General features: G+C 36.6%; 1 protein-coding gene across 3 annotated transcripts in view; it reads right to left on the bottom strand.

The window, feature by feature from the left end:
• Positions 1–13653, bottom strand: part of EVC (EvC ciliary complex subunit 1) — a 54483-nt gene that overhangs the window by 814 nt on the left and 40016 nt on the right. For 2 of the 3 annotated variants that reach the window (XM_082759179.1, XM_082759181.1), the window contains 7 exons: positions 12456–12666; positions 9366–9572; positions 8425–8569; positions 5235–5343; positions 3161–3287; positions 2331–2424; positions 1009–1114 (listed from right to left, as the gene is read on the bottom strand). In XM_082759179.1, coding sequence (XP_082615305.1) covers positions 1009–1114; positions 2331–2424; positions 3161–3287; positions 5235–5343; positions 8425–8569; positions 9366–9572; positions 12456–12666 — 999 coding nt within the window. The remainder of the gene's footprint in view (positions 1–1008; positions 1115–2330; positions 2425–3160; positions 3288–5234; positions 5344–8424; positions 8570–9365; positions 9573–12455; positions 12667–13653) is intronic. The other variant, XM_082759180.1, reaches the window with a different exon arrangement.

The following is a 13653-nucleotide window of genomic DNA, read 5'->3' as shown; positions in this document are numbered from 1 at the left end:
AAAGAAATAAACAATAAAACAAAATTGTAGACCAAGTTTTTCAAAGGCTACAATTCCGTCTTAAACTAAATTCATTTTGATATGAGAAGAAAGGCACTTGCTATATGACTATAACTTCTGCACTCACTGGTTTCAGCTGCCTCTGTTTAGTCTGCCAGAACAAAGTTGCATAAAGATAAATGTTCCTTTCTTGTGCCCCTGTTCCCTACACATGTATCCCTTGTTGGCTGTGGGAAAGGAGTGTGTGAAAAGGGTTGATGCCATCAGGGAAAGGAGCCATCTCCTAAAGTCAGTCCCAGGCTGAGGTCACTCAGGGGATAAATACTTTTCCCCAAAGGCCTGTGGCTCCTGAGAACCAACTGTTTGCTTTGCCTGTCAACAGGATTTTCTCTGCTCAATATATCAAGCCCCAGTGACCAGCTGGCTGGTTTGATCTGCCTGTAGTAATCAGCTGGCATCTTTCAGGTTTGTAGCCATTTCTTCTCCTCTAGTTAGCACCCCAGCATAAGCCAACTGAAACATCTATCAAGAAAACCATTGTTAGAACTGCTACCCTCATCAGCCAAAGACTGGCGCTTTCCTTTGTTCATGAAATAAAGGTGGTAGTTGAAAGCGTAAATACCACAGGCCATATTTTGGTTGCTACAAGTCAGCCTAGTTCCACTGGATTCAATTGTCTGTGCTGATTTATGCTGTCTGTGACTCAGGTTTTTAAAAATCTAATTAAAGGAAATTTGGAAACAGTATTTCTCATTTCTCTACTTCAGAAGTTATTTATAAAATACAAAACAATACAGACAAGCAAACTCAGATGATTTTCCAACATTTAAAAAACAATATGGGAAAAAAAGATCAAGTACATGTGAGAAATAAATGTTAAGGAAGAAGATCAGCTAGTGTAGGTGTTATATTTTAGTTTTGATTGGCATACCTGCTTGTGAAGTAGATATTTTACTGCTTTGTGTAAACAGTTTTTTTTAAAGCCCTTTTTTATAGTCTCTACTGTACCTGCATAAACTGGACTTCAGTCCAGGGGGCTCTTGAATATTGACACAATAATCATCTTTGTCTTCCAATTCTGGAGAGTGAATGCTCCTTCTTTTTGTTTTTTCCCCTGAATTACCAAAGATATGTGGATTAACAAATAAATAAATAAATAACCGATATTAGAGCTTGTTTGGTTTTGATTAATTTAAAGCAAAACAAAACAAAACACTGATTTCTAGCACAGTAGCACTTTATACATATAAATTATGACAAGGAAATCACTAGAATATTGTTTTTTGAGTGTAAGTTCTCACAGAGTGGACTTCAACTTTCAAATTTGCTGCACCCTGATGTAAGTTTCTGCAAGGTGTAACCACTGACAGCACTATCTTATATTTTCTTAGCAAGTAATTGGAAATGGCTCCTTACCACTAGCAAACAGAGGTACAGTCACTACATCATTTTATGTGATTTGAATCAGTACACTGGTACATTAAAAAGTCACTGCTTTTAGTGTCCTGAGCCAAGCTTTCACATGTATCCCTCTGGTCACTGTGCATACCAGGACAAACAGCTCTGCACGCTTGAGAAAAAACTGACTAGGGAAAGAGATTCAAAATTGTCCAGGTGAGTGAGCTGCTTTTCCCTTTCAGACACTTATCTCACCTTTCAGCATCTTTCAGGTGTAATGCAAAATGTCTCATTTTGATAATGACAGGATGATTTCATGGCTCAAAGGATGAGAGTGTGTACACCCCATTCCAAATACGCATCAGGGAACATAACTGCTATTCTGACAATTTGTCCCTAAGTATCTCTTGAATAATAAAATAGTCTAATCTGTTAAACCTGCAACAAATTCATATAAATATTTCAATCTTCCTGATTCAGTAAGATTTTACTTTTGAGTATGTGTGTGGGATGGCTGATTCTTCCATTCTACCAAGAGAATGAAAGCTGGGTGATTCAGTCCTGCTGTCCTCCCAGAAACCTAGTGATCAAGGTGAACAAAGACCTTTCTGAAGAACATTATAAAGACATGAAAAATAATTTGAGATTGAGCAAGGCAAAGCCTTACCTCAATGGACAAAATGTGGTCTGTTGGCTAAAGGACAGGTTTGGAGTCAGCAACAGAGACGTTTACTTGTGGTTAAGCTACAGGCAACCCAGATGACTTTGGAAGGTCACTTTATTTTTCTACACCCCAATTCCCTCATTTATTAGGGACATGGCACTGATGAAAAAAAAAAAAAATCTCTCCTAAAACTGTATCTTGTCATATTGCAGTTTGAACCGATTAAATGGAATGATTCGTCTTTAAGACAATCCAGGATCATACCGACCTGCTGGCTTGCTCCTTTTGGAAGGCTGCTTCTTCACAGTGACTGGAATCCGGGCCAGTGCAGCCAACTCAGTAACAAAGTCCTGCTCTGCATTCTGCATGCAAGGATAAAGCAGCAGTCAGTTAACACAAAACATTTTGATTCTGGTTATGTTATGCCACGACAAAATGCCATGTTATGTTATGCCATGACACATGCCATGACAAAAAAAAAAAAAGGATATGTCATTGCAGAAGCACATGAAACAGTGTGAACACACTGGCGATGTTTTCTCCTGGAAAGGGATTCAGTGAGCACAACAAAATACAGCTTCCCATTAACAGTACTTAACTCAAATATGCTGAGAGCATGTATGTGATGAAGAATAGGAGATGTGCTGTGCAACCTGGCTGGTTGCGACTACCTGGCATTTGGGCCTGATCCTCCTTGTTGTGGCTGTGAACTCAAGCACATTGATGTACTAATAAGGAGGTTGAACAGTTTCCATCTGATTAGACAGAGACATTCAAGTAACCAAAATGTGAGTCTGTACTCGCAATAGAAATGATGCAAAACCATCAAAAAATAAGATAAAGAATATAATGCCCCCACCCAAGTCCCAGGTTCTCTTTGTAGTATATGGTTTCAAACTGTTAACTGTCTGCATGTGTTGCTGGGGTCTGAGCCATAGCTTCAGGGGTGAAAACAGTAGTGAATCTTAGCATTAATTTCAACTGGGCCAGTGAAGAGACCCTTACAATCTGTACAATCTGTCAAACAGTAAGAGTCAAAACAACAGATGTTTTGCCATTGGCTGGTTCAGATCTGTGAATCATTTTATCCTGATTTACCCTCAGCTGATTCTCCAGCTCTGTTTCTAGGTGATGCAATCCCAGCAGCTTCTGTTTCAGAGACTCCAGACGAATCTGCTGGTGCAGTTCAAACTGACTCAGAACCTTCTTTTGCTGCAGCATCATCCTGGTAAAGGGAAATTTTAAAGTACCTTTGTTGTTCAGTTCAAGGGAGGAATACAATATTGGTGAATGGCATTTAGAAGGTTTTGTAGTGACAAAGGCTCATTAGCAGTATCAGCCCATCCAGTCTTTGCTAGGACAAATAATTTTGCTGTAGATTTTTAATTAGCTTTACTTATTTGAATAACCTGCTTGCACCACAAGCTCCTTTCTAAGGGTACAGCAGTTTGGGTCATCCATGCCTGGACTTTGGGAGCTCGAGTTCAGCTTTAATTTTGAAGTTTGCTTTCAAAACCCTTGTATGTTTTCTGCAGTGAATCAAGTCAGTTTTCCTATCTGCTTGCCAAAGAGACAAGCTGTTAGAAGACCAGGTGTGAGGATAACGGATTAAGAATTAGGCATCTCATTCAGGTCTCTTCAGTACCAAGCTGACACTGAGCCAGAAACATGATAATCTGAAACCTGGTGTTACGAGCACTGACAACTATACTCATTGCTTGTTTTATTTTGCTGGTTAAAGATTAATATTAATACAGTAGAAACTGAATGGCTGCAACTTTGCTGAATCTGTAATTCTTCTGTTCTCTTGTCTGATCTACCTTGAAGCAAAACTGTCAATCACCATCGCATTCCTCAGGGAAGGAGATAACACAAAACATTTCTGACATTTACACATACTGCAGTTGCTATTGTAATGGTCAATGCTCACAGAAGGTTAGCTTTCAAAATTTGTTCTTTGAACTCACACTTATAACCTTCCATCAAGGGCAAAAGCAAATAAAAAATTCTTCTGAGTTTAATAGGAGTTAGATAATTAATAGAAATTTTGTTACTGACTTAATGCATGACTGGGATTTGACCCTAAAAGAAATCAGAATGGCAACAGGAAACTGAGTTTGATCACTGACTAATAGTTATGAGACCAGCTTGCATAAAAAATTGTTACATTTTCACTGTTTGCATGAAGCCCAATTTAGTTGTACTTTATTTTAAGAATAGGTTATGGGAGAAAAAAATTGAGACAACAGCTAAAAGTGAATCTGTATGTCAGAATAAACCATGAACTTGATAACGAATACTTAACGGATCTTTTCCGAAGCCCTTTGTTAGATGAATCTACTTCTATACTAATTCAAACAAGGATGAAAAACAGAAAGTGGGCAATAATTCCTGTCAATGTAGAAGTAGCAGAATGTCTAAAAAAGAATGAACCTCTTTACAATGATAAAATTGCACAGGCTATGTTATTTTGCATAATAAGCCAAGAGTAAAGAAAATAAAAGGATTACAAAAATACTTCATGTGCATGTCATTTTGAAAGTCCTTCAAACTTATATAATACAGCTTTTTATGTCAACTTATTCCTTTGGATAGTCAGTGCTTTTTGTCTAGAGTCTAAATTTCAAAAAATAAATAATGTATTAAACATGATTTTTATTTAACATTTGTGGCACTCAAGCCTAAATTTTGTGCAAGTAATCTTAACTGTCCAAAGGCATTCAATGAAATTTTACCATTTAGATATTATTTATGTTTCAAAAATGCTATCTTCATTACGGTATATTTACTCAACAGCAAATTAATATATATTCTTGATTTTTAAAGCAGAAACAATGAAATGTAATGAATTGGATACAATCAGCTCCCATCCTACATTTATATTATCTTTTTTTTTTTTTTTTTAATAATTTGGCATGTGTTTTGGCTTTGCTTTTCATTCTCTCTTTTCAAACTGTCTTTATATAGTTCTTCAGTCTGTAATTAATGAGCATCAAAAAGTAATTCTCTGAGATCAAAGAGTAGTGCAAAATTTGGCAACAAATATTTCTTCTCCATCAAGGACAAAATATAAAATACAAAGCCAGAACATTTATTCAACTAGACATTTATATATATCTGCAAAAAGTCAAAGCATTTAAACTGAGTCAGTAGTGTTTCTGCCTGCTCTTACCTTTGGTGGACTGCGGATGATATGTTCAGGATGCCTTTGGTCTGTTCTTCTTTCAATGTGTGTTCATTCTCTTCTTTCTTTCTAAGTCTGTTCTTTTCACTTCTTTCTGCTGAAATAATGGTTTTGTAAAATATTCTGCTCAAAACTACAAACCCTGCTTTGAGTTCTGGCAACCTGACAATTTATGCCTTTCATCAACAAAAAATAATCCCTGTTCTAGGCAGTCCTTCCAAAGTCACTGCTCCTTAGAGATCTCAAGTACTTCTTACATACACTTGCTCTGCCACTGTGATTTGCTGAAACATCAGACAATAAGTTGTGCATTGTTCAGATGTGATGGTAATGCCAGTGAATTCTTATTATTCTTATCTGTTTCTCCCACTAAGTGATTGATTAACACAGAATTCAAAGGAGACATTTTATGAAAACACCACGATGCCTTAAGCAAAAATTGAAATACCTAAATGAAAACTGCCAAACAAAAAACCCCTGAGCTCTGAGGCCACTTAGTCCTGGGAATGCCTAACTTCACTATGCTTCCCCTTATTTGAAGGTGAAGTAATTTTGGTAGTTCTGCTTGGTGTTTATCTGCTGAGCAGGGTCCTGAGTCTTATCTTCAAAGTACTGCCTGGTAGTAATCTGCCACATACAACCCATTTCCTCACACCTACTGCTGTGGACCTGTTTTTTTCTAAAATACAGAAGAGAGATGGATGGGTATGTAACAAATTAAGGTATTTAACATTTATATGGGGGGCATCCAACTTTTTCTGAATGCTGGGAGAGGATGGCAGGCACCTCTGAGGTTGACAGTGTATTTGGTGAGGGAAATCGCTCTCTCATTGTGGTAAATGTGCTTGAAGATCACATACAGATCAGGCCCTTCTAAAAATTAAGAAACATGTGCCCTGCCTCCTGGCTGGAAGGCAGGGCATAGAGGGTCTGGTTGTGCCCAGGGGCAGCACTTCAGGCTGTTAAGAATCACAGGGAGAAATTTAAGTGCTTCTGGGGGCCATACAACAGCTGAAATGAGAAAAACATGCAGTCTGCATCACAAAATTGGAATCAGGGTAAAAAAAGGACTTATGTGAACTAAACATCAGAGACCCTCATTAGACCCACTGCTCACTCTTAATACAAAAGCTAACAACAAAGCAGAAGGAGTTGAAGGAGCTGTTACAGAAAAACTGAGACACTTTAGAGTATGCACATATATGTTTGCAGTATTTTTTTTTATTGTACCAGTTCATTCGACCTTTCAGTTTCAGCTTGGTTTCTCTCTGGCCACCCAAATCTAAAACATGCCTGCTTTTATTACCAACGTAAATTCTCTCATCTTCCCTCATGCCTGTAGGCTTACACTGCAGCAAGAAAGGATTTTATTTTTCCTCAGTTGAAAAGAAAATGTGCTCCTTTAGTAGCTGCTTACACACTTAATTTTCTTTCTCATAGTTCATGGAGCATCAATGCACTGAAACAACAATATATCCACACAAACAGTAGGAGAAAGAAATGATCTAAAAGAGCAATTACCAGGCTGACTGTGGCTCTAGTGACTGGTATTCCAGGTCTCACAGGCTATTTGGGAAACCAGTAGACAGCAATACCAAAGTGCCAATGAAGCAAAACATTCAAGTATGTAATGATACCGGATCAGCTCAGTTCACGTCAGAGGAGTGTTCTGGAATAAGATTCTGTTGAAATTCCTGCTTAAAGCAACCCAAATCGAAGGGATTTTAGACTCTGTTTGTAGTTGGCTAAATCAGGGCCAAAGAAGTCTTTAGAGAGACTTCGTAAGAACTTGAGTAACTGGCTGTCTTGTTGGCTGCCAATGTCTACAACACAGATCAAAAATCCCTGCACACATTTTGCCTAATCCTTTTACTTCAGCTTCCAATGTTAAAGGCTTCAAGGTCCACAACAGGGCATTGTAAAACACATGCAAAACAAACAGGTTCTCCTGTAAACAGTAAGCATAGCTATCTATTAACTGGGGCTCACAAATCTTTCCTAACAAAGTATGCCTTATCTCCAGACCCAAGCCTTGAGTGGATAGGCCTGTTTCTCTTCAAAAAATCTCTTTTGTGGTGAAAGAATCAAATTTATTTAAAATTGCATGTTGAAAACAGCTTTTATTTATCCACTCCATGTGTCTCAAAGACTTAGCCTTAGATGCTATTGCCATTCTCCTAACTTGCTATCTTCATTTAATGCCAACAGCCTTCATCCAGGGGAGGGGAGAGTGTTTACAGAAGAAATCAATAATCACAGCTTGCTTTTTTTTCCTGTCCTGAAGAAACTGAACAATTAGAAATAATTTCCAGAAAAAGTGCCTGTGTGTGGTGGTTTCTGTGGGATCCAGGAGTTCATAAACCTCATCAGCAGTTTCACAACCTGTGAGAGGGTCATGGTTGACAGTTAAGAAATAATGTAGAAGTTCATATGTCATTCCAGGATAGGAACGATTGACTTTTTGCTGATCCTCCCATGAATCTTCTCTATTGCAGAGAGAACAACATTTCATTGAGTCAAAAAAGGGATAAATATAAGAATCTCCTCCTTAAAACAGACTGTCTGCTAATGATGCTTACGTTTTCTAACATGGGAGCAATGTGTCTGACTGTAGACACGGGTCTTCTGCCTTATAGGAGAAAGATCCAACTTGTAGACTCCCATCATATACCCTCTTACTCTATCAGTATTTAATCCATTAATTCATTTTATTTTCATATATAAATATAGTAAATTGAACCGTGTTCATGGTAGAGGTTGGATGTACAACCTAAGATTTGTACAAATGTCAACATTCTAAATCCTCCTGTATTAAGCTTTAGAGCACCAGAAAATCAATTACTGGTGGTTGTGACAGTGTTAGTATCTCTGATGTTAGCTTGGTGAATTTGAATTCATGGTTAAACTATAATCTCTGACACTAAGTCATTATTCTATGTGTGGTTATACAAAACTTTGAGTAACAACACCCTGCATGCAATTCAAGAAATTACTGATGATAATAGCTCTACTACTTTTTCCTCAAAGATGGAAATGGACCTACACATTCATTTTACTTTGTTGCTTGATTTCAATAATATATTTCTGTTATCTTTATGAGATCTTTATAGCAATAAGAAAATGAATTTATCTATTAAAAAACAAGTATTATCTTACAGTTGTTTAATATCATACATACCTTGTAACGATTTCAGTTGCTGAAGTTTTTTCCTTTCATAGCCTTCTGTGATTTTTCCTACTTGCTGGTAGTAGTTTTGCACCAGTCTATTGATATTATTGCTGGTCCCATATACACTTTCTACAGCAGCTTCCACCAGCCTCTCCTGCATTAGATAGTGCAAGCAATGGTTCATTTTCTAAGTTAAAAACTAGTTGCTTTAATCTGCCTAAAACTGAACACCAAATTTAATTTTTAATGTGTATGAAAGATTGTGAATTTTGTGCTTAAAAAAAGTTACAAACTGATATGCTGGAAAACAGGTATTTCTATTAATCCATGGAACATTTCAACACAAAAAATTACATTAAAATCTTTCTAATGTGCCTTAACTACATCTGGGAAGGGACCACTCTTCTATCTGTTCCATCTCCATAGCCCATTTTGCCTGTCAACCCAATTGCCAGCAAAGTAAATTAACATATGTGTAATTCTAGTGCAATTTTCCTTTATACAGAAAATCCAATTATTTACAACAATTCTATTTATTAATCTATGAATTGAGTATCATTTTTATGTATTTATCTACAAGATAATTTAATAAATATATCCATTAAGCTGTTAATATATGAATACTATTAATTAACTTCAAAATCTTTATCAATAGATAATCTCCATTTCTTCCTCATGTTTGTGATTTTCTGTCATCCAGAACCCTCTGCTCTTTTTATGTTCTTGGGTTTGGTTTATTAAAACCTCTTCTGAGTCCCTCAAAAATACAGTAGGTTGACGTTGGTGTTATGTTTGTAACTAGACAGCAAGTTACCTTCAGTTTTAAAACAGGTTGTAATGTTTTCCTGATGATACTTCTAGACGTAGGGTAATGCATATATATAAGGTTGCCATCCAATTTATTATAGTACACAATTTGTTAAGAAAGCTGCTACTGAATAATTCCATACCTTGAAGTCCTGTTCATCATCTGATTTCCTTTTTCCAGCTTCCTGTTGGGCATGCTGTAGCAGTGTCCGCCCAATCACTTGCTCCATGTGTTGCTGAAGAAACTGAAGAGCTTCTTGCATTTCTGTGACTAACTGCTGGTGAAATTCTAAATGGGTTTGCTGCGTTTCTTCCTCTAGCTTCTCTTCCTCTTCCAAAATGTGGGACTCCTGGTAATCAGACAAAATGATAGCAGGTGCTGCCATTTAAATGCATTCACAACTTTAGTCAGCATCACTGTAAAAGAAAATCCTACAGCCACTCAGAACATTACTGTTTTAATACTTAATCTCATTTCCAGCATAAATCAGTACAGTCACTTAATTCTAGTATAATTCCTTTATATAATAATTATCAGGCATAATGCTTAATTCCAGTATAGTTCCAGTACAGCCACTTAATATATTTGTCTTGGCACCAAAGCTATTGTCTCTGTCATGATATGTACAACAGCTGTGTCCTGTCCAACTAGTCATTTCCAAGTGATGCATACCTGTTTTTGTGTTCTGTACTGTTGAATTTGGTCTTATTTATATTTATATTTATATTTATATTTATATTTATATTTATATTTATATTTATATTTATATTTATATTTATATTTATATTTATATTTATATTTATATTATTTATATTTATATTTATTTATATAACTTATTTATATTACTGACTGCAGTAAGAGATAGTTGTGTATACCTTGATAAAGAGCAGAAGAACAAGGCAAGCATGCAGTTACATTTCTAGGACACTCAAACAGTTTTGGGGTCTACCTGAGAAAAACTTGGCATATTTGTATTTCCAGCCTTTCATGACTGCACTTAATAGCACTTAGAGACCACTTGCACTCTGAGCACCTGATGAGTTCTATGGCTTAACTTATTTCTTAATTTTGAACCTGCCATCTGGTAGCTTTGCTTGGTGCTCTCTTGTTCTTTTGTTAGAAATAAGAAATCAGAAACAAGTGAAAAATTGTTCCCTACTTACATACTTTATGCCAGTTTTAAAACTTATGACACTTCAGAAGATGCATCTTCTTAAGGCTTCCAGTCCCTTGAGTCCTTTGGACCATCCATTTTCTATGCTTCTTTTAAAATCCACTTTCACTCCAAACTGTCTCCAGCACACAATAGGACACACCAGAATAACCTCTTCTTTCTTTCTTACGTGTATCACAGTCTTCCACAGATTGCCTTCTATTGAATTGCTGATATCTCTCTTATACTCTCATTTAAGCCTAGATATAATTAAATTATTCTGAGGTATTCAGCACTAACTATTTGATTCCCTCTTGGAAATAAAAAATGCAAGTAGGAAAAGAACGTGCTCTGCCCACATTCATCTGTGGAAAATAATGATGTCCCTATTAATGCTGGCTATTCTGACATGTCTTCATTTATAGCTCAGACATGTTTTTGACATTTTTTAAAGACAGCTGGAATATCATTAAACTGATTCTTTTTTTTTTTTGTCATTCTGACCAAGGTAGGGTTTTATAGTGGTATTTTCCTGAATAAAATTTACATTTTATATGAAATAAACAGACTGGCATAACACTATCTACACCAGCCTAAAATTGGAAAATATTTAAATTAAATTTAGTTAAAACAACATAGTATGTCTTAAACTCTGGTTGAGTGTCTAAAAATTAACCTCTTCCTTAACTCCTTATACGTTGGTTCTAGCTTTGGAGGTGGTTCCTAACATTTTTTTTCTTGCTGACTTTTCACGGTTCCACATCTAGGCTCTACTTGTTTGGCAGCAAGGATCTTATATGTGTATTTTTAGGCATGTCTCTGTGAGATTGGTTTTAGCTGGCCTTGGAAAGAGCCTGTAATGGAGGGAGACTAAAATAACCGTAATACCTGGGGACATTTCATTTTTCTAGGGAACACAGTGATTGAATCAATTAATGTCCCTGTGGGAACTAAGTGAGATGTAACAGTGGAAAGCACACAAATGCAGGAACAAGAGGAATGCAGTCATATGTATTTGTATTTCATTATATTTTACTTCTTCTGAAGGTTAATGATATTTTGAGATTTTCACACTCAAGAGGAACTACTTCAATAGAAGTATCAAATATGAAACTGGCAGCAGACAGAATTTCCTTCTTCCTCTTTCAAGTGGAGAATTAGTGTTCATGCTATGCACATCAGAATTAGAGGCATGCACAATATTGCCTCTCTGCTAATTGCACAGTGATGCCATGAAGCACAGAGCTATGAGGTGTTGGGTGGGTTCAATCCAGATGTGCAGCAGCACTGGGTTGGGCAGTGGCTAACACTGATGCCAGCTGGGAAGGGCCCTCTGATGCTGACTTCAGCAATGCATTGTTGCTTTAGGTAAGTATCCAGTCTAAGTAAATAAATAACCTACAAAATCTAATATTAACCAGGAGTAACCCTTAAAACACAGTTGCAAATAGATATGAAAGTGACCTGTGGGAATATCAAGTCTAAAAATCCGTTAAATTTTCTTCTATCTCCTGACCTACACGAATCAGATTATTTTGAAGGATGTCAGGTGAATGGATGCTGAGAATTTCACAGACAGAGAAGAAAGAAAAGAGAAGAATGAAAAATGACAACAGTACAGAAGAACTTTGCTAGGTCTGTTGGAGAAATTAAACAATTTATTCTGATATTGATTAACAGATTTTCAAGTGCATATTATGATCACTGGAAGAGTTAGTAGGAATTTCTCTTACACTAAAGCAGTAACTTGCATAGGAGTTCTTTATACATGTTGCCATGACTTGTTTTAATTACTGTTTTCATATAAAACTGGTAACTGAATAAGCTTGCTATGATAACTTTTACACTAATGAAAGATAACACCTATCATAGATAGGCAATAGATAAAATATTAGGGAATTTAAAACTACAACAGGCACATTCTGGTACCTCCTATATCAAGAGTGGGTGCATTTTTGACAATATTTTTTATTTGGAACTTGAACATTTTTATATTTTGGAGCTCATCTGTGGCTACTTCTAATGCCAGACATCAGAGCATATGACTATGGACAAAACCCACTGGGACACTGTACCTACCACTGCCTTCTGCAGCTGCCACTGGTCTTCATCTTGGCAGTGGGAGGAACCCTTCTGCAGGATGTGCTGCTCTCTGAGCTCCTGAAGCAAGCTCTTCTTCCTGGACATCCTCATGCGGGTCAGAGCTGCCATTCCAATGCTTCGAAGAGTTAACCTTCTCAGTACTGAGCACAGCAGGAGCCGGTGTTTTTGCAATATGTAGTTAACAGACCTGTAAAAAACAAATCATTAAAAATCAACCAGCTAAGCTGCTTGCTGATTTTGCACATCCATGCTCAGGAAAAGTCATTGCTGAAAGATGACAGCTACTATTCACTCTGTGACATCTCACACATTCTAAGCATGCCTTACAATGTTTCTCAGGTGTAATGAATGGATAACACTGTGATAGACATATAATTCTGTCACTCTGAAGTCAAATTAAAATAAAAGTAGGAAGAAAAAAGATAAATAAGCATCTGTGATTACATTTTTTTAAAAATAAGAGACTTGAAATAAGATGAAAGGAGAATGTAATCAGACCTACAGGAAAGCTATTTCAAGCTGAAGAAAATGCATATTTTGGATTAACAAGGGGGCACGCTCTGATGAGACACTGAAGGGTATAGTGTTAGCTGGCAGTGCAGACATGGCTGGAGCAAATTTTTGGTGAATTTTCAAAAGAAGAACACATTTTGAAGTAGATTATGGACAAAATGAATTAAATGTGCTATGTGCACATTTGGGATGATATCCTTCAAGGTGGGTTTGTGTCTCTACCTACTGTGTGCAACAAGCTCTCTAGGTACCAAATCTTGGGCAATGTTGAAGTCAGAGAACATGAAAAGGGGAGGCTGAACTGAGAAGTAGAGCCAAAATAAAGGAGTGCATTGGCAATAACACCAATATTCCAGATAGCCAAGTCTTTAACCGCATTGATCTTTGATAATGTTGAAACTATGATGAACTCATTTGTTATCTTGATCAAAATAAGGCAGATAACACAAATTTTATTTATTTATTTATTTATTTTATTGAGAGGTATGTCTCTCAAAGAGACAAAGATGAGACAAAACTAAAAGTTTCCTTAGCGAATATAGACAGAGAATGCGAGACAGGAGTCATTTACATGCAAAGATATGGTCAGTAGTATACTAATAGCAGAAAGCAAAGGTAGAGCTGAATGGTGCTGGACTGAACATTTTATATTGACAGATAT

The sequence above is a fragment of the Aythya marila genome (genome assembly GCF_965140915.1).
Source record: "Aythya marila genome assembly, chromosome: 4".
In the NCBI taxonomy this organism is placed as follows: domain Eukaryota; kingdom Metazoa; phylum Chordata; class Aves; order Anseriformes; family Anatidae; genus Aythya; species Aythya marila.
This window is presented reverse-complemented; position numbering and strand designations above follow the sequence as displayed.